The sequence below is a fragment of the Colletotrichum abscissum genome (genome assembly GCF_030869225.1).
Source record: "Colletotrichum abscissum strain IMI 504890 chromosome Unknown Scaffold_15.1, whole genome shotgun sequence".
Lineage (NCBI taxonomy): Eukaryota > Fungi > Ascomycota > Sordariomycetes > Glomerellales > Glomerellaceae > Colletotrichum > Colletotrichum abscissum.
Genome location: NW_026850043.1, coordinates 715,048 through 735,928, shown reverse-complemented (window position 1 = coordinate 735,928; position 20,881 = coordinate 715,048). Strand labels below are relative to the sequence as shown.

The 20,881-nt window shown below is 52.4% G+C and overlaps 6 protein-coding genes across 6 annotated transcripts; 4 read left to right on the top strand and 2 right to left on the bottom strand.

Annotated features, from left to right (window-relative positions):
- Nucleotides 1–357: 357 nt before the first annotated feature.
- On the top strand, nucleotides 358–1,733 carry CABS01_07205 (uncharacterized protein; the record flags this gene model as incomplete). The annotated part of the gene is made up of 3 exons (XM_060540569.1): nucleotides 358–389; nucleotides 652–1,473; nucleotides 1,532–1,733. The coding sequence occupies 3 exons, from the start codon at nucleotides 358–360 to the stop codon at nucleotides 1,731–1,733; spliced, it is 1,056 nt and encodes a 351-aa protein (XP_060403454.1).
- A 3,426-nt stretch (nucleotides 1,734–5,159) lies between these two features.
- On the top strand, nucleotides 5,160–8,013 carry CABS01_07204 (subtilase; the record flags this gene model as incomplete). Its single annotated transcript, XM_060540568.1, has 3 exons — nucleotides 5,160–5,303; nucleotides 5,395–5,730; nucleotides 5,785–8,013. 3 exons carry the CDS (start codon nucleotides 5,160–5,162, stop codon nucleotides 8,011–8,013), a joined length of 2,709 nt encoding a protein of 902 aa, XP_060403453.1.
- Nucleotides 8,014–8,907: 894 nt separating this feature from the next.
- Nucleotides 8,908–9,846, top strand: CABS01_07203 (uncharacterized protein; the record flags this gene model as incomplete). Its single annotated transcript, XM_060540567.1, has 1 exon — nucleotides 8,908–9,846. One exon carries the CDS (start codon nucleotides 8,908–8,910, stop codon nucleotides 9,844–9,846), a length of 939 nt encoding a protein of 312 aa, XP_060403452.1.
- A 4,129-nt stretch (nucleotides 9,847–13,975) lies between these two features.
- Nucleotides 13,976–15,896, top strand: CABS01_07202 (C6 zinc finger domain-containing protein; the record flags this gene model as incomplete). The annotated part of the gene is made up of 2 exons (XM_060540566.1): nucleotides 13,976–14,172; nucleotides 14,294–15,896. 2 exons carry the CDS (start codon nucleotides 13,976–13,978, stop codon nucleotides 15,894–15,896), a joined length of 1,800 nt encoding a protein of 599 aa, XP_060403451.1.
- A 521-nt stretch (nucleotides 15,897–16,417) lies between these two features.
- CABS01_07201 (CVNH domain-containing protein) lies at nucleotides 16,418–16,936 on the bottom strand (the record flags this gene model as incomplete). The annotated part of the gene is made up of 3 exons (XM_060540565.1): nucleotides 16,418–16,467; nucleotides 16,530–16,674; nucleotides 16,733–16,936. The coding sequence occupies 3 exons, from the start codon at nucleotides 16,934–16,936 to the stop codon at nucleotides 16,418–16,420; spliced, it is 399 nt and encodes a 132-aa protein (XP_060403450.1).
- Nucleotides 16,937–19,259: 2,323 nt separating this feature from the next.
- CABS01_07200 (uncharacterized protein) lies at nucleotides 19,260–19,490 on the bottom strand (the record flags this gene model as incomplete). Its single annotated transcript, XM_060540564.1, has 2 exons — nucleotides 19,260–19,346; nucleotides 19,398–19,490. The coding sequence occupies 2 exons, from the start codon at nucleotides 19,488–19,490 to the stop codon at nucleotides 19,260–19,262; spliced, it is 180 nt and encodes a 59-aa protein (XP_060403449.1).
- Nucleotides 19,491–20,881: the final 1,391 nt, after the last annotated feature.

The window sequence follows — 20,881 nt, the reverse complement described above, 5'->3', positions numbered from 1 at the left end:
CATGAAGATGCCACACCGCTCCTTGGAGAACCATCTTTCGATTGCCCGACGGCTATAAGTTGTTGCCTCAATACACTATCATAAGGCCTCATGTCTGACACATTACACCACCTACCGCAGAGTATTCCATTCATTGAGACTAGTACTTGAGGTAGGATGGGGTGGTCTCGTAAGTCACAATTGGGAAGCGTTGAATGGAAAGTGAGCGAGCGCCCTGACTTTACCGTTATCATCGCAAAAAGTAACGGAAAGACTCAGCCAAGAGCTTGTTGAGTCGGTAAGGAGTCGGTCAGATGAGCTCTGGGCGATTGGCATCCAGGGGCTAGGGAAAATACGCGTAACACGAACATTACCAATATGGGGAGACATCAACACCGTGATGGACAGAAGTTTTGACTACAAGAAAGGGGCTCTGCATTGGTATTGAACTTAGTCCGGGAGTCATGTTGGAGGTGTCCCATCCAGGTCTGAGGTCGCAATTTCTTTGAGCCGCGCAGACATGGACATCCCCGGGTCGATATGAGCACGGGCAGACAAAGAAGGAGGGTCTTCTGTTCAAACACTCCAGTCCTATTAATAACCATCACCGTCACGACCGGCCGGTTTTACGATTCCCGACGTGCTAACATCAAACACCCTTACGATCGACAGTTACAGGATTGGACCCGAGATGAAGACCATCGCAGTTATTGGGGCGCTGGGCGTTGATCACATCATGATCGTACCCCGGTTTCCAAAGACAGGAGAGAGCATTAGAGCAAGTCATTCCGAGAAAGCCTTGAGCGGAAAGGGTGCAAACACAGCGCTCTCGACATACCGCTCCTGCCACCACAAGGCATCGCTAGGCAGGGGCGATGGTGCCATTCGAGTTAAGATGATTGGCAAGGCTAGTAAGGATCACTACGGAGAGGGGCTTAAGAAGAGGCTACTCGAGAACGATATCGATGTCTCTGGCCTTAAAGAGGTGCCAAGCTTATCATCCAGCAAACGCGTCGTCATGATCAATGAAGAAACCCACGATAGTCGGTGTGTGTTTAGCCCGGGGACAACAGCGGCCTGGAAGAAGGAGGATTTCAGCTACCCTGAGCAATTTGGAGGCGAAGAATGGCCGAACTTGATCGTAGCGCAGATGGAAATCGATAAGGAGGTCGTTGAGACGATGATTGAAACCGCTGGTCACGCTGGTATCCCATTCTGCTTGAATGCCGCGCCAGCGAGCCCGACCAACCCCGAACTTTATAGGTTCATCACGCATCTCGTGGTCAACGAGTTCGAGGCTGCGATAATGTCCGGCCGTATGCCGGATAATGTGACGGAGAGCACCTGGCCAAGTATTGCCCAGGACTTCCTGAACGTTGGGGTCGAGAACGTGGTTATCACATTGGGTGCAAAAGGTGCCTTCTACGCCGATAAAAAGGTCTCCGGGCACTGTGCTGGATATCCCGTCTCCGTCGTGAATACAACCGGAGCAGGGTGGGTGGTCCATTCTCTTTATATTCAAATGATGTCACAGACTAATACAAGTGATTAGCGACACCTTTACAGGTGCGTATGCGGCCGACTATGTGCGTCAGATATCCAGTGCATCTGGAGAATGGGATATTGAGAGTGCCGTCGTTCGCGCGAACAAAGCTGCTGCTATCTCTGTTGGGAGGATGGGCGCTCAGGGGCACATTCCTTGGGCGGATGAAATTGATCAGTTTGACATAATGGCAGAGATGACTTTTGATTAATCAAGGCAAGCGCCTGTTAATAGTTTGGAAATACCTATGAGATCGTTTGCCCTATCCGCTCATCACCGCTCTGCGATCACGCCGAGAATTGATCTGAAAGGTGCCGGACCGAACGGCGGGAGAGCGGAGGGCCGCGCAGGCACCGGTCCCCGGGTGGAGTCCAAGTTATCGAAAAGAGGATCAAGGAGGGAATTCGTCCCAGGAATTCATGTGACTTTGGTGTAGTATTGTGATGCTGGCCATGACTGAAGGGGCCTAGATCGAGAGGATGTGCAGCGCAAAAGATCGTGGGGTGTTCAGCCGCAATGCGAGGGTGTGCTTTTGCCAGCTTCCGACCTCGGCATAGCCCCTGGAGAAGCCAGTTGCCCCATCTCTCTGTCTTCCGTCTGCTAGTATTCAAAGATGCAGCGTTCCCAGAACTTTTGGAGAGAACAGTATCAATCTGACAACGCCACTAGAATGAGGTTCAAAAGTCCACGACGAGTGTGGATGAGTGAGTATCCTGCAGCTGCAGTAAGTTCTGCTTCGGAAGCAAGGTCATCATCAAAAGGACGCCGAAAGCTCGCGCCTTGTAAACGAGAACGAAATGTCTGGACTCTGTAGCCCCTCGTGCCCCTCATCGCGCCGTGGTTCCTGGTGGCTGCGTGGCTTGCACATGTGGTAGCCCAGCACATGCGCACCCCCGGCCGCCCCTCCTTCTAGAACATGTGCAGATCTACCTCCCCGATCGGGATAGCAACCATAATGTCGGATATTCGATAGTGCCATTCTTGTTGAACTTCTTTTAACATTCTCCAGGCTCCAAGTTCGTCTGGTCACTCTGGTGTGCTTCGAATACCTTCCTATGTGGTCCTAGATCTTGCGTTTGGGTTTTGCGCCCATATCCAGAGAAATGTGCTCATTAGTCACCAAATAGGTACTTAGGCAGCCTGGATTGGTCGATGGACCGGATGGAGCATGGTGGATATGCGTACGAGACCTTCATCATTCTGTTACGCACTGGTTTGAGAGGAATAAGTTGCAGGATATTCAAGAGACGCGACATGCCGTCAGCATGAGACCAGATGAGGCAATGGTGCAGGGTGTCTCGGCCTCGGATGTGCCCTTGAAGCCCGCCCGGGGTGCCGCTCCGGCGACGTTGGCGGAGAGGAGAAAGGGAGCTTGCTGATCTTCATCGGGTAGAGACATTCGAACCAACAGCTCCTCGCGTCAGCAAATGAGTCGATCATTTGATTAGCTGACGGGCTTGGAGTCTTGGATCTTGGGCGTAAGGCGTGCCTGGGAGGGCGCAGCTCTCCTGTTGCCAGGCGAAGTACTCCGCGATGGAGAGTGGGGGGCGAAGCTGGAATAGGCACATAGGATGCGAACGATGTGACGCTGCAGATGAATGTTTCTTACTTGTAGAGTTGTTTGCTTGCCTGCCTGCTGGTAAAGGTCGAGGATCCAGACTTGGCTCAAATCTTAATGCGCATGCGGGTGAAATTGTTGGTTCCTCTCGTTGCCCGACTGCTCGTGATCGGGCAAATGCGGCGGTGACTGGCATTGAGGATATCTTGTGGAACGTAAGACCTATTGGACCTTTACCATGCCTCAATAGGCTTCCAACCTATGGTAAAAATTGTTTCTCCGACAATCAATTCTTCTATACTGGAGTCAGAGGAGAAGAAGAAATCGATTTGATGTTGTTCAGTTGAAGGAGGACGAAGAGAGAACCTGGAGGGACTGAGTGAGGTACCCCTTTCCGGTACGTATCATGGGCTCCGGGCAAGTGGATCCTTGAACCGCTCAGCTTCCTTTCTAGGTTAGGCAAGGATCCATTAGCTAATACAGGCTAAGCGAGAACACACGGGCCATCAGCTTATCGCATTTACGAATGGCGCTAACAGGCGCCTTCCCTCGTGACACCCGCCGCCGTCTCCTTGTCTCCCCATCTTCTTCCTCATATTCCTTGGACCACCTCATGTATCACGACAGGATCCGCCTATGATTCTCACCGGTACCTGAACGAGCGGGGAAATACCTCTATGGAAGTAGAACAGAACTTTGGGAACTTTGTTTCGGCGACCATGCGGCTGTATGCGTCTTTTCTGCAACATCCTCAAGCCATGAACGCCATGAACGCCAAAGACGCCACCATCGATGCGGCCCAGCTCTCTTCAACGACATCGGTCACCAACTCCCGTGTCAGTAGCGATGGCTGCTTTCTTATTGTCAATGTCTCGACTATGCGACAATGATAATATCCGTACGCAGATATGAATAGCAGCATACCGGACCGGTGCCTGAACCTGCATTGGAGTGCGACAGGTCCACAGGGTGGCACATAACCATTGCCATGTGCCCTTGAAGCAACAAGTACAACCTCTTGGCTGCCTTGCCACACATGATAGCTTCATCAACCCGTCGACGCGGTGTCTAGTTCGATAACATCGGACGACGAAATACGTGCTGGCTACGAAGCAGTTCTCTCAAAGGATCGTCTGGCGAGATGCCCCCCGTGCCCAGTTCTGGCCCAAGTGCTCTGCCCTGAACTGTCGAACTGCACCCAGACACAGACCATCCACCACCCACGCTATCAAGACAATCCTAGGCCTTGATACCACCTCTTGGCATGCACAACGGCCGGGTTGTGGAGGACATCTCAAGGCGGTAGGTGTCCAACGAACGGCGCACCCGTACCGCACGCCATTCGCACTATTGGACCCCGCCTGGCCTGCATCCTCTGCGCCGTGCCATCCACTGCATCCCAACGAGGAAGCTCATCCAAGTCTTGGCGGCTCTCCGAAAGAACAACCTCCATTGACCGGCATCAACGTCCAAGACTGCGACTCGCCCGTCTGGACCCTTGCGAAATTACACTCTCGTTGTTTGCCCCAGATAGCACGGCCCGCGCCTCATGGGTCGCGCCATTCAACCGCCGGGCGAGCATGCCTATTCTCTTTCTGTCTCTCTATGCTTCGGCTTCCCCATCCCCCAGTCTTTGGACCTTGCAGCAAAGCACTCGATTTTCAACGCGACTCTGCACCTGGCCATGCAACTAAACATGCGCACACAAGACAGATGCAGCTAGCTGCGTACAACTTGGTAGCTCTGACCAATGAGCAAGCCTCTGAATCCTGGATATCACGTCTTTAACAGGGGATATGAGCAAGGTAGCTTCGTCTTCCTCGTACTACCTCTCTTAACGTCTCTTGCTATGCCGGGCTTAAGACTGGCCTCACTGCTAAGCAGGCATGGGCTCATGGGCATCTGCCTCCCGGAATCGGCGACGCCACCTTACGGGCATCTGGTCGTCAGCGAGAAGCGCGAGATAAGGACTACTTAAACCACGCCGCCGCCGCGATGCCATCTTGACATGGTTTCCTTCGGTAGCTTTGCGCTCTCTCACCCTCGTTCATACCAAGGCAAGACCCAGCACCCGGCAAGATGCGCATCTCGGCCACTGTTTCCGCCTTCGCCCTCGCTCTCCACCTTGGAGGCGTTGCGGCCCTCGGCCCTCGTCAAGAAGCCAGCGATGAGAAGGAGACTCCCACCTTCATCGCCAAGAGCTTCATCATCGAATACGCTCCTGTGAGTGCCCGCTGCGCGTGGCTGCTGCCCGAAGAAAGCCTTCCCACAGGTTGTAGTCCCCAGCTGACACTCACCGTCTTTCTTACTCTAGGGTTCCAGTGCTCGCGTTCGTCGTCAAAATGTCGCCTCCACAGACGGCATCACCGTCGTCAAGGAGTTCGCCAGCAACGTCTTCTCCGGTGCCAGCATCGAGACTGACACCTTCACTCTCGACACCCTGCAGGAGCTCCCAGACGTCGTCAACGTCTGGGTCAACGAGCAGATCAAGCTTGCGCCGACGGAACCCAAGGCCGCTGCGCCTGAGGATGCTCCCACATATTCGACACACAATGCCACTGGTGTAGCCAAGCTTCACGCCCAGGGCATCTTTGGTAAGGGTGTCAAGGTTGGTGTTGTTGATACCGGTATCTGGTACAAGCACCCTGCTGTAAGTTGGAGCTGCGCCCATCGTGAATGCGAACATACACTTACAACATAACAGCTGGGTGGCGGTTTCGGCCCTGGTTTCAAGGTCGCCGATGGCTACGACTTTGTCGGTGATGGTTCATACCCGGCCAGCGGTCCCAAGGCGCCCGATGAAGATCCTCTCGACACCCGCGGCCACGGTACCCACGTTGCTGGTATCGTCGCTGGCAAGACTGACTCGTGGGTCGGTGTCGCCCCCGAGGCCACTCTTCACGCTTACAAGGTCTTCTCCAACGCGGCGTCTACCGACACGGCTACTCTCATTGAGTCATTCCTTGCCGCGTACGACGACGGTGTCGACATCATCACTGCCAGTATCGGTGGCTCCAACGGCTGGTCTAACAACGCTTGGGCCGAAGTTGCTTCCCGTTTGGTTGATGAGGGCATCGTCGTCACCATTTCCGCTGGAAACAGCGGTGCCAGCGGCCCTTTCTACGGTAGCTCTGGATCGTCCGGCAAGAATGTCATTGCTGTGGCTTCCGTCGAGACGGAGGTTTTCCCAGCCATCCCCTTCGAAGCTACCTACGGCGGCAGCGAGACCGTTCGCGTCGGATACCTTCCTGCGGGAACCTACTTTCCCAACACCATTATCGACTGGCCGATTGTCGCCCTCAACACCGATACGAGTGCCACCGCTGATGGCTGCACGCCCTACCCGGCGGGCAGCCCCGACTTGACGGGCAAGATTCCCTTGGTTCGTAGAGGAACCTGCACATTCCAGGTGAAGCAAGAGAACCTTGCTGCCCTGGGCGCGAAGTACATCCTCATTTACAACAACGCATCGCCCATGACGACTCCCAGCACCAGCAACACTGACAGCCAGATCGCCATGATCACTGCCGACTCCGGTGCTGCCTTCATCAACGCCATCAAGGCCAACACCACCGTCACTGCTGACTTCTCGGTCAACCCCGAGATCCCAATTGCTCTCGACTACCCGGCTGGAAACCGCCCCAACATCTTCACTAGCTGGGGTCTGCTGTACGACAACCAGCTAAAGCCTGACATTGCCGCCCCCGGTGGTAATATCTTCTCTACCTACCTCGACGGAACCTACTCCATCCTGTCGGGCACGAGCATGGCCTGCCCTTACGTGGCTGGTGTCGCCGCGCTCTACATCTCTGAGAAGGGTGGTCGCAGCGTCCAGGGCAAGGGTTTCGCTCGTGCTCTGTCCCGTCGCATCATCTCTAGTGGTTACGCTCTGCCTTGGTCCGATGGAACTGCTACGGACTATGGCTACAGCGCACCCCCCGCCCAGGTTGGTAATGGTCAGATCGACGCCTGGAAGATTCTCAACTACAACACTCAGCTCGAATTTGAGAAGATCCAGCTCAACGACACCCGCTACTTCAGCCGGTACCACGATGTTACCGTCACCAACAACGGCAAGTCAGATGTCACCTACAAGTTCTCCGTTCAGCCCGGTGCTGGTGTGGATGCCCTCGCCTGGATCCCCGCCACCTCCAGCCTTCCCGGAACTAAGCGCGTCAAGACCTTTGCCCAACTTGCCCCCAAGACGTACACTCCGGACATCAGCCTTCCTCGTGACTTCACCCTGAAGGCTGGCGAGACTAAGACTGTGTCCGTTAACTTCAACAACCCCGACAACCTTGGCTGGAACGCGACCGGCCTGCCGCTCTACGGAGGCAAGGTCGTCATCCAGGGCAGCAACGGCGAGCAAGTCTCAGTTCCCTATGCCGGTGTCGGTGCCGATCTCCGCAACACCCTTGGCGGTGTCCACGAGGCTGGCTGGCCGCAATCTGTCTCAACCGTGAACGATATTCCCATTAGCCAGAAGGCGTCGTACTCCTTTGATCTCAGCATTGAGGCTCAGGACTTCCCTAGGATCTTCCAGAAGCTCCTTTGGGGAACCCGCCAGACACGTTGGGACATTTACGAGGCTGGCTGGACTGAGCGCCAGTGGGTCTACCCTCCCGTTGAGGGCCAGAACGGTTACATTGGTTCGGCCGCATCGTGGGTCGGCTCTGGCGAAATCCAGACTTTTGACCCGGCGCAGTATGACCCCAACGATACCTTCACCTACCCCATCACCGACATCTACCGCAACGCTGGCGCGACCTACCACGAGCACTGGTGGTTCGGCAAGCTGGGCAACGGCACGCAGATTGCGCCTGGTAACTACACCTTGCGCTTTGCCGCTCTCCGTCCTTTCGGAAACCCCACGCACGCGGACAACTGGGATGTCTACAAGACCCCTCAGATCCAGGTCACGGGAAAGTACTAGACGTAACGGCTTAGTCTTACGAGCGCATAGTATGATATAGTAATGATTTAATACAACCATAATTATTCTGAGAATTAGCCAATGCTTTGATAAAATTGAGTGAGGTCTTGGACAGCAAACTTCACAGAAGTGTGTCCAGATCGGCCAATTCTAACCGGACCCCGCCTCCCTTCACGAAAGTCCCCATACTACATCCTGATGCCGATTGCTGCAGCTCGGTTACAAGTTCGCTCAATTGCCTCGCGTCAGCCTCACGCATGGCGGTATGAACGTACAGCAGCCTACATGATGCGGTCCTTCATCGAGATACGCAAAGTAGCAAAGATTCTCAGATGACCATTGACCACTCGTTTGTCGTGCATATTGGCCCCGCCGCTAATGCATAGAGCGTATTTTTTTGTAGACTGCATCGACAAAGTAACGGCTGTTAGTAGAAGCGAGGCAAGCGGGCTCACTGCCTCGCGGCCCGCGCCGCAGAAGTGGGCTTGATCGAGCTGTGATGGTTGGTAGGTAGGGTTCGGCCTTGCAGACCGAGATCCTGATGCGATGGTGATGTTCAGTTCAACAGATGTGAGTGACAGCCCACGCGTATGCAGGTCCCGCGTAAAACTTGATTTAAGCACATGTGAATGAGGAGATTGAGGGAATTGGTTGGCCGGTGCCTTTCGTTGCTGATCTTGGCTCTTTGCTTTGTGTCGCTGTACCTGACTTCCTTGCGTAGGAGCTGTAGTATGTCCTGGCAGAAGACATATGTCAATTGAAAGAGATATATCTTGGCCAAGACTCCCTCGGTTGCTACCAAGCATTGGGAAATAAGAGAGCAAGCTATGATCCATACCTTCTAGTATCATTCTTTACAGTACATACATTCCGCATTCGCAACCCAACGACAAGATGACGATCGAAGAGCAGCCTGAGCAATTCAGCAACACGCGCAAAGCCGACTTCAAATCAATCTACAACCAGCCCGATCCCCGCGCTTACTTCGCGGCTCTGACGCCGCTCCAATACCAAATCCCGCAGCAGGCACTTCCCTTTGTGAGCCGCATTCTCCAGCACATCTCCGCGAGGGACCCATCCCCGACCTCAAACGGCGATGATGCTGTGACCGCAGCAAACCAAGTCAAGGTCCTGGATGTATGCTCTTCGTACGGGATCAACGCCGCCCTCCTCCGCCACGATATCGATATGAACGCGTTGGCGGAACACTACGCCTCCACCCCGAAACTCTGCTCTCGGAAGCAGATCGAGGCCGACGAGCGGTTCTTCGCGGGACGTAGATTGCGGCGCGAGCAAGATCCGAAAAACGAAGTGGAGGTAATCGGCTTAGACGTCGCACCCGAAGCGATATCGTATTCCCTAAAAACAGGCCTCCACGCAACCGCCTTCACAGAGAACCTCGAAACCCACGACCCCTCACCGGACCTCCGCCAAGCACTCCACGATGTAAAGCTTGTGGTGTGTACAGGCGGGGTAGGCTACGTCGGCGCCTCAACCTTCACCCGCATCGCCGCCGCAGCGAGGGCATCTTCGCCGTCGTCTCCCTCGCAGATGTGGATGGTGACGTTTGTGCTGCGCGTCTTCTCGTTTGACGAGGTCGCGGAGAGGTTGAGGACGGAGTTTGGGCTTGTGACGGAGAAGGTTGAGGGGAGGGTTTTTCGGCAGAGGAGGTTTAGTTCGAGGGAGGAGCAGATGGCTGCGGTTGAGGATGTTAGGCGGAAGGGGCTTGATGAGAGGGGGTTGGAGGGGGATGGGTGGTTCTGGGCGGAGTGTTGGGTTACGAGGCCTGAGGGTTCGAGGGAGGAGGTTGGAGAGTTGATTAAGGGTCTTTGAGGTTGTTGTGAGAGATGGGGTGTTGGTGACTGGATCTTTGCTCTCCTATCTTGATGAGTGTAGACTGGAGGATTGGCTCGGAGGTCCGATATCTGGAACGAGCTGTATAGTCCTTCAGGTGAAAAGGGTAAGTCGAGAGTGCCGTCGAAGCAGTCTCCGTCGCTGGTCGTTTACCGTGCCTTTTGATCCGCAGATGATAGAGCCGATGATGTCGAAGAGACGATCCTTAGACGCCACGTAGCTGGAACCAATTCACAGTCGGACTTGGTGTTTCTCGTAGGGTCTGGCAGCTTTAGAACCCAAGCAACCGCGTACAGGCGAGATTCTGCCTCTCAAAATAGAAGCGTGTGGTCGACAACAGTCTCAAGACGATTTCTCATGATGCTGAACTGTTAGGTAGTCGGCAGGTTTGGGTCTCGCAGCAGAGCCGCGTCGAACATGGCGGCACTGTAGAAGCGTAGAGTTGGATCGGGATGGGCTGTCGAGTGACGAGCAAAGTGGCATGAAGAACTCGCAGTGTTCCTCGAGGCTGATCCAATCTAGACTCGATCGATAAAACCGTCAGGTTGTTCAGCGTCTCTCAGCTGACAGAGTTTTCCGACTTTGGTGACTGGGACTCGGTTTTGATCCGAGAAGCGCTAGTATGTCTGTCCGTCGGCGTGGAGTCTCGTGAGGGGTCAATTTCCATCATGCAATTGTGACAGTCCTTCGAAGCCCAGGCTTGTGTAGAAGAAACGCATTGCTGAGGTACGTAAGATGTCAGCTCTTCAGCACTCGAAACTGGTTGCAAGATCGACGGCTATCGCGAGTCGATTTTGAGGTTTCAGGTATTTGTCAAACCTTTTGCTTGGCCCTTTGGCACGCGCACTCTTTGCATCTCTGATGCTGGAGGGTGCGAGGGATTCGATGCATTGCGTCGTTTCTATCCGTTTCCAAGGAGAGGCCACCCCATCTGTCGCGGTTTGCATCAATGATAGATCGATCGTCTCCTGATAAGGTAAGGTCGCTCCTTAACAGCTCTCTAGCAAGTTGACAACTTTCACTCGGAATCAACTATTCTCATGTCGAAAACGGTAACAAAAAGACTTTGCGCCAACGCCAAGGCAGCAACTGTCATACTGGGCTGAGTAGATTTACGCTTAATACTAGCGTACCATAAGGACCACAACCAACCAAGAAGGTGAAGTGCACTCGGACCTCGAAAGAACAGGAGATTCTCACGGTTTGTCTCAGCTCGCAATTTCCCTCAACTGGTGAATGCACATAGTTAAGATGGTCGACTCGATTTGGAGCCCCATCTACCCACCACCGTGTCCAGGTGCACCTCGATACCCGCAGACCAGTCACACCACTCACAACGTAGACCCGCGCCCCTCGGACACGCTTACCGTGGTAGGGTACATTTCTATATGCAAACCGTTACGGAAAAGACCGATTCGTGTGGAAAAGACCGAGTAGCACCGACCGACAGATGATTGATCTGCTTACCAGGGCTGGCACAGACACGTAGGCCAGGGATCTTCGTTGCCATTGGATCAACAATTCTTTACAACATTCCTTGACGGAACAATATTCAGCAGTAAACCTGTCGATGTGATTCCTACGATAAGATTCGAAGAACGCCTTACCTGAGTTTGCATGGGTCAGACCAGAACTCTAGGACGGACTTTTTTTGCGGGTGGGTCGAGGCCTCCGAGCCCAAGCCTCCCCCTGTGCTGCTTAAGCCCCCTGGATGTTTATGTTACATGAGGGACCCTTGACAGACTTGCATGTCTTATGCGGGGGGCGCCGTTGATAGTCTCAGGATATTGAAGCTATTGCCAATTGGAGGTTATCTCCGCGGAACTCGGGGGATGTTCCCCATATTGCTCTGTACCGATTGCCATTACTATATTCGTACTTGTGGTATCCGTATCCCTCTTCAGTATATCTACTGGTGCCGAGAGGCCCAAGCTTCCAATACTTGTACAAGGTCCCTATTCGCATAATCCATATTCGCTGCTATCATTTAGTAGTAACATGCATCGACGAATGAATCATCTGGTGAAATCAAAGCAAAGGGACCTACTTCAGTTGATTGAGGCTGTTCTCGGGGCTTGGTCTGATGAACACCGCCTGGTGTCTCATGCAAGCTACAGCTGTCACTGAGACTCGTCGCGGCGCGGACGTCCACCTTCCAGTGAGAGCTGGTGTCACCATGTCATCCCATGTTATCGGGCACGTCTGCTTCAGAGCTTGTTTCTAGCCCCTAGACGAATCTTGCAGATCGACACTGACACGGCCGAGCTTAGACTTAGCTAGGGAAGCACCCCCTTAAGCTCGTGTCTCAAAATACAAAGCTCTACCTGAATTAAAGCCGTGGAAAAGACCTCTTTCCATGGCGCAGTCTATCAGATCGGATGACATCTCGTACATCGTCGAGTCAAATTTCAGCATTGCATGTTGTACGCGTGGCCACAACCGATCCGGCGATACATTGTGGCATTTTTGGTGATCTCGTGTGTGCAAACTTACCTTCACCCCGAGCTACAAAAGTTCATGGCCTGCCTAATGTGACGGCCAATCAATGACTTCAAGCCAGAACATTCCTAAGCGCGTCACGCATCGGCTATTGGCAGTATGCCAACCAAACGACTGGCTATCCAGCATCTGCTTTAGCGCATCGTTAAGTTCCTAGTGCTAGAAACGGTCCGTGACATCAAACGCGCATCGTAGCTCATCGGGAACTGGGCAGAACATGCCTTGGAAATCTTATGACGCGTAGCCAAGTTTAGTCAAGTTGAGACGCTGCCGGCGTTGGTAACTAGCGTGGCACAGGACGGGTCTTGGGGACCCAGTGTGGGTAAGCATGTCAATGATCCTAGATAGATTGTCCAAGCATGGTAAGTTTTGGGGCCAAGAGCTGGAGACATTGATGCCAGTGGAACGCGAGCGCGAAGCCCCTGATTCACTCCAACGGCAGTCACCAATTTGTGCATTCAACAGGTGCAAGTCTTCGGCATTTAGTTCACAATGTGGAATGATGAGAAGATTCACTAGTAGAACTTACGTTAAGAGGTGACTCCCAAAGACAAAAATAGAGTTGACAGCCAAGGGGATCGTTGTCCGACGACTTTAGCTATCTCTCTAGCCAGGCTTAATGGTAGGAAACGTCAATCTACAAGCTCTAATCGTTAGTTTGTAGACAGACTTGAAATAACAACGATACTACGTTGCAAGCGTTCGTGTTCTAGGCAGCAGCCAATTTGAGTTTCACATGTTCCAGGCCTAAGTTCCCTGTAGATTTAAAGGCCCGGCGCTAGAAGCCACGGAGCTTCGGAGGCTTGAGGGAAGACTAACCTACAATTGGCGGCGGCCTTACGCCGTTATTCCGAATTGTAGCACAGACGACCGGCACTCGATGCCGAGTCCAACTTGCCGTTGGAAAATGTGACCTGGGCAGGGATGTTGGTTGTCGAGAGAGATCTGAGACTGGGCCACTTGAATCTCCAGACTCCACGGACCACGGGGCGAGAGCCAAGAGTGTATGTCCATCTCAGGGGAGACGGGGAAGAAACTAGGAGTTGGGGGGGCATCATCGGCTAGTCAAACTCTTTTGAGAACCCCCGAGAAACGTGACGAGACTGATACTCGGCCTCGTAGGGCTGAAAGAAGCGTTTTACTCAATCTATCGGCGTCGCCGTGTGGTCCACGCCGGCTAGGCAGCTGTTTTTCTCTTCTCGGTGGGCTTGATTTGGACAATTTGGAGTCTTTAAAACTGCCTCACCATCACCAGCCCCATATTTCATGAGGTAAAAACTTACGTTTTGTCTGTGTGATTGGCTCTGTCGTAAAAGACTAAACCTAGCGCCCAAACGCATGTCGATTCTGACGAAGGGGCTGACGTCGCAGGGACCAGCCAGGGGCATACGGCGGCCGAGGGTCGCGATCGTCCGTATTCGACACGTTGGCTTTATATAGTGGGCGCCGCCCGAACGCGCCAATCTTGGCAAGTGTATCCCCTGTCTTAGTTCCTGCGCCCGCACAACCCGATTTCCGAGAGAGCCTCACTCCCAACGGTGTACGGAGTACTGAATTCAGCATTCGACGGCCTGTCAGTGGCTACCTTGCCCTCTTACCAGTGAATCCTATGCGCCTAGATACGCTCGCATATACTATTACGCACACTACGCAACCGAAGCCGACCATGTCATTGGATACCTCGATCCCGGGTACGGGAGTCTTCTCGGTGGTACCCGCACCCAAGAAACCCAAGCGGACTAGGGCGAGCGCATCAAAGGTCAGGACCGGATGTCTAACATGGTTTGTGACAACACTGATGCCACTGTAGTTTATTAAAGACTGGTTCAACTGACGCCACCTACCCCATTGACAGCAAGTAAGGCTTCTCCGCCTCGCCCTACAACCATCGACTGTGCTGCTTCATCCTCCACGTAGACAACTCTAGTTCTCCAGCAGCTAACAAATATTCCGTTCTCAGAGCCCGACATGTAAAGTGCGATGAAGCGAAGCCGTTCTGTAAGCGGTGTAGCAAGGACAAACACAAGTGCGATGGATATCCGACCTCGCTCCCGAGCAAACGGCCGAGCCCAGCATCATCATGCTCGACCCGCTCGATCCCACCATCTCGGCGGCGATTTATCAACTCAGTAATGCAGCTATCGCCTCCTGTAGATTGGGACGTCTCCGGTACAACCCTCGAGAGGTTGATGTTCCACCACGTCAACCGATGTACTGTCCCGGATTTCGGAACCGCCACACCTCTCGCCAAGTTATGGAGCAACTACATCCTGCCACTGGGCTACTACTCAGACTCGGTAAAGCATGCCATCATTGCGCTCGGCGTGGCTCACAGGGGATTTCTTGAGAACCCATACTTTGACGAACAACCTTCCGAATCCGCCTTAGCGTTCAACGATCTAGCCGTGAGGCACTACCGAAAGGCCGTCTCAGAGACGATACAGATCATGGCTGATCCATCACCTGTCAACATTCGAATCACGCTCATCTGCTGTCTAGTGTTTGTTTGTTACGAGATTGTGCGAGGTCAATACGACAAGGCTATCCAGCACCTGAGGGCTGGGTCCAAAGTCCTCGAGTCACTCCACCAAGCAGCCATACTCAATCAACGCGACCCCTCATCCCTGTCGGCCTACGACAGACAGCTGGCAGACACGGTAAAGAAACACTTTGACCAGTTGTGCGACATCACAACCATGTTCACATGCGTCGGCATGGACACCTCTATGCTCATTGAAGACGAGGTCGTCCCCGATCTATCTTACTTCACACAGCCAGAACCCGAAGACGAGCGCAACACGCCGTTCGAAAACGTATCCGAAGCCCGGCATCGGCTGCACTTTGTCGAGTTGACGTTCTCGGACGCCTTTGAAGACAGCTGGTTTTGCGAATCCGATAATTGCTGGCACTCAGGCCCCTCGGCTTGCATTACACCGGAGCCTCCGCAAGAGGTGCAGGACCAGCAAAAGGCAGCGTGGGAGGAGGCAACAAGGCTTTTCGACATTTGGTGTTGCCGGTTCGATTTGTTGCAGGAGAACCTACCGGATGTACTGGAGCCGGCGGACCTGAACGAGCTCAAAGCCCTTCGCTTCTCTCGTAAAAGCTGGGAGATTTTCAATGCCCAAGAAGGGCCGTGTGCCATGAAGAATAGCAGTATGGCCGAACTGCACGGGCTCGTTGATATGGCCGAGGAGGTTGTGGCCAGCAGGGAAGGACTTCCCAGGCCCATGTTTGCTCTCGCGGCAGACATTGTTCCCTCGCTTGCATACATCTGCGCCTTTTGCGACAATGTTGACCTCGAACGGAGGATCGTCGATGTTCTCCGTGGCATGAAGCGGAGAGAGGGAATGTGGGACAGCCGGGAATTGGCGAATCTGTATGATCTCGTCATCCAGGCCAAGACTGGCAACCAGTGGAAGGAGGAATACAACTGGGAGACACTGCCCAGTCTTGCGAGAATGATGGCAAATATGTCTTTGTCTGGTTCGGGGGATCGAGCAGGACCGCCGAGTCCCTTGGCTTTGCTTTGAGATTACGGCATTGACGGAAGCGTGGAGTTTTGGGTTGATGCAAGGAAAGGAGTTTTGATTCGTTAAGATGGAAACTTTCACATCATGATTGCAGTGAGGATGGATGACTCGATGTGGTCGTCGACTCTATGGTCTGACAGCACTGCTCGGATGTATTCAATCGCAATACTATTTCTACGAATTTAGACAGTCGACTGGGACAGAATTTTAGAGTCTGGGGAAGAATCGTACCTGGTACCGTGTACGAAAGAAACGGAATGCTAGACATTGAAATGTAGCTACTGAGTATGCGGAACAAGAGGGACTAAATATGTACAAGAAGGGTATGAACTTTTGAGAAAGTGTCCATGGTTTCCATCCAGCCACGTCGCATTTGCCCGCGCAGCGGCGGAGAGTGGCGGTCGTTCAAATCGTGCTTTGTGATTCGTCAAACATCATTCATAGCCTCCAACACGATTCGCCGCCACCACTTTCAAGGGTGTTTAGCGGTAACTGATAGAGGCCTCTCTCATTCTCGTAGATCATGATGTGCAGCTCAGAGTTCCGTACTGGTTGGACACGGGCGTAGTATCTGATGCGACGACATCGTTAGCAGGTTGCCGAGACCTAAGGGGGAGAAGAGGGGCTGTTTACCAAGTTCGATTTGACTCTCGGAGCCGTTGCAAGAGCAGCTCAGCCAAACACGGGTGGTGCCGAAAATCGGCCCGTAGACCGGGTCCTCGATGCGGTAGACATAGCAGTCGCTGCAGGAATCACCCAAGTGGCCTTTGCCGCTGTACTACACCGGGAGAGTCAGCAACGTAAAGCACATACAATTTTGTGTATAATCCGCATACCTGGATCTTGGTGCCCGTGTAGGTGAAGCATTGGTTGAGGTCAAGGGAAGTCGACTTAACCGTGCCCTTGCCGTCACCGGCGCTGCAGTTCGCCGTCAGAACCTGGGTTGCGGGGTCGACGTGTTCGTCCGTGCAACTCTTGCTAAAGTCCCCTGCAGCGACTAGGGACGCTAGCATGGCAACGGCGATGGAGAAGGTCTTCATGGTGTGGGTATTGGATCTGAGATGAATGGACTGATCTTGTGAGACGATTGTATCAAGGCTGGATGATGCTGCAGTAGAACTTATTGTCCAAGACCTGAACTTTCGAAGAGGCACATCGATTCTTTAATAGCCTGATGCGATAATCGGAGAATAAGGTGTTTTACCGGGTGCTTTTTACTTCCGCATCATAGTTCCGGCCGACGGAGTTTGCAGCGTCGTATGCTTCGCTGCTTTCGGTTTGCCGTTGCAACCGCGGAATGCGTTCATTTGACCATGAGAACGTGACATCCAATACACCCAGTACCCAACGGGCAGGTGCGGAGCATCACTTTCCATGTTTGTGAATCTTAAAATCCAATCAGGGAGGTGAACGGCCCGGGACTGCAACGGCGGCTATCTGGACCAGCTTCACCAGAACTTTTGTTTTCCAACGAAGCGGACCCGATCAGACCCCCGATGAGGAGGGAGCCGGCCGACGGGCGGTGACAAGACATGTGTGTTTGCCGTGTGATTATAACTCAGCTTCTAAGCAGGATGTTTGCCTCCCTTCTGGAGTGAACCAACGGTGAGGCACGCCCACCATGTAAGGTTACAATTAAGGCTTTGTCACAGCGGGACATTATGCAAGGGTTCCAAGATACCTGCATGCAGTGGATCTCTGACATCCGGTCTAGACGCAGATCCTGACATGAAATCTCCTCATTTCGATCGTCCCGCGCGGTACTTGACGCTAGCCTTGATTCACTCACGTGTTGAGTGGACGGGCAGATCTTTCCGATCACGGGGCGTGTGAGTCTCAATCAAAGTCACAAGCGGTAAGGCTTTATGGGCATCTACATGGAGTGAGGGTTGGGCATGGGGCTGCTGATTTGAGAATCTGAGTACCATTACTTGGCCGTGGTCAGGTTGGAAAAATCGAGGTCTCATTCTTTGGGGGTGAGCTAACAGCACTCACATGCTGTAACAGATGTTTCTTGTTTGGAAACAAATGTTTACTCAAAAACGGCGAGAAACGACAATAACGGAAGGTGAGTGCCAAGAGGGGACAGTGAGAATAAGTACTTGATCGTGATACCGGCCGGCAAAAAGGTTCGGCAGGCCTGGTTGCCTCCCTTGCATCGTGCCCCCGCCCCCACCTCCCGAGAAACCGGGTGATCCTTCATGGTTGCCACCAAATAAACCCGGATGGTGGTTATCATATCATGGGTCTAGGCTATGTTCACGGGAATTAGCGCGTCCAACGTCCCTGGCTCTCGACCAAACAACCGAAACGGTTGGCTGTGAAATATCTTACATGTGATTAGACTCTCGCGGAACATTATTGATTCGTGACGGCGAAGATATTAGGAATTTCATAGAACACCAATGAACAGACAACACGAGCAAGCGCTGCATGATCATGCAAGAGATATGGAATGACTAGAAACAAAAGGCCCGATGGACTCTACGGTGAGAATACCGCATCGGTAAGACTACGCGCTAGGTCACCCCTCTAGAACGTCAACGACTCGACAAATCTGGTCTTTGATGGTCGAGACTTTCTGGCCACTAATCGCCTGAAGACAGTGTTCAATAATGCAGGTGATGGATTACTTACCAACCTATGCCCAAAGTATTAAATGATGGCCCGATACTTAGCCCATGTTGGTCCGGAAACCAGCCATGTAGGTACATGTAGTTTGGTTTGTTCAGTACATGCGGCTTGCTGAAAATGGCCACATGCATGGCATATGCACTTTGGTGCATACCCCTTTTTCTCGAGAACACAAATTTCCTTTGGAGCTCTCCTCATTGGTTGTCAAAGAGGCCGGTTAGACAACGGACAGAGAGTCTACCACATCGCACGAGATTTACACTCGGAATCAATATAGACCGTGCAGTTCATGCAGCAAGGAGATAACTTTGAGAGCTCTGTCAATGGCGGCAAGCGATCTTGACAAAATGAACAAGTTGTTGGACTAGGCAGGGAGAAAGTATCGCTGAACAAGGTTTTGGTACTTAGTTAGGACTACAAAGAAAGATGTTGACAAGTCCAGCCGGTATTTGCACCTATCCGCGTCTACTTTCTCTACCTTAGGCAATCTAACGACTGGAATCGCCGCGTCTTCAAAAAACCGGCCAAGGATTACTCTGACGCCTGATTTGAACGCATAATGATAGAACCCGAACTTTGTGCGACCCCCGGGAGTCTAGCGGACTCGGTGCTATATGACGGGAAGGAGTAAGCGACCGAACATCGTAGTTGGCGTATCGAAAGAGAAGTCTTGAGGTATTTTTTTTGAAGAGGAATGGTTTAAATCATCGCCACTCACCCAATTTTCTCTCAAGGGCGTTCACCGCAGGTTCTCCTGCACTGGGAAATGGCATGTCCGTCATAAATGCCAAGATCATCCATGCATTGCTGAACGCACTAATGAGATCTGTTAGCTCAACCCATTACGCGTTGTCAACTCACACCTACAGCCGAAAGCTGACGCTTCTCAGCTTCCACAGAGCTTGCCGCAGTGGTCACAGCCATGATGGCGGTCAGGAGCGTGACGATGGAGAAACGCATTTTGAGACTTGAAGGAGGTTTTGTGAGTTGAAGACGGTGATACAGTTAGACTTGAAGATGTTCAAATTGTTGATCTAGTGTGATTGATGAGATCGAGTTATAATCTGGCTTCCTGGATGCTAACATGTAGTCTTTATAGCTCTCTGGCATTAACAACATTGGACAGAGAATAACATTCTCGGCAATACATTCTTACTTCCCACATTAGCAGAGATAATTGCTAGAGTCGCTAGTCATCTTGGCGGAGCGACGGCTAGCTGACAATTACCCTATGAGACCTGCAGTTCTGGATGTAAGGGTAAGAGTAAAATCCTATAGGATCTGCCAAGCTATGGAAAGTAAGCGTGGCAACGTTCTCACTTTCCTATATGGGACTCAATCGGCAGAATGATAAGACAGCCGAGATTCAATTCAGGTTGCCTTCCTTTCAAGAACTAGGCGCCTCGCACTTGTTGTGCAAGCCCAGCATCCGTAAATCTGAAAACGAATTAGTACGTGATAGTTTGACTGTATAGCTGTGGCACAGCTTCGTGATCCGAGACAGGCTGCAAAATATACCTGTCGTTGATCCTTTCGCCTCTTCATACCTGCCCGTGTAGTCTTAGCCCTCATCTGAGTTCTGACGAATTGATTGAAAACATTTCTATACCTGATGGTTGCACAACAAGAAATTCTTGGTGCTCTGTTACGAAGTATGGCAGGTCTAGGCGTGACCTTCAGCCATACTCATCTGGGAATGTCATTCATTGGCCAGCTCGGACTTGTTCAGTCTAAGGTAGGATCCTAGAACCCAATTCAATCCAAGAAATTGCAAGTACTGTGTCTTGTAAACAATAAGACTCAACCTATAACGAGCATTGCTTTGAAGGCAGCCTGGATAGAGCTTGGAACTACCCAGGTATCCCATATCTACACCATGACTCTCACAAGATGGGTGAATACTTGTCTAGTAGCTCAGTATCACATTGCACATAAAAACCATTCGGATCAGGACATGCGATCAAACAACCCGTCAATTCCAAGGTAATAAGAACTAAGGGCCCCTTCAGACCAAGCAAAGCACGGGCAGCGACTGACTCATTCAGCCATGCTCGACGAGTTGATCTATCAAGGCTTCCTAGCATAAGGTTATGAGCTCTGATACGCGAGTCACATATGGCCTAAGTACTGAGACTTCGAGTCGAGCATTTCTCTTGCATGTTCACAAGACTCTTGAACCGGCCGATGAACCTGTGCTTTATTGTAAACAAGATGGGTGTGCAATTTTAGTGCTCAAGGCTCATCATGTGTTCGGTCTTTTGAGTGTTCACGAAGCGTTGTTGCGTAATTCTTCGGGGAACTTCGCAGGGAATTGCTCCGTTCTGTTCGTGTCATGGCCGCGTGGCTGCTCG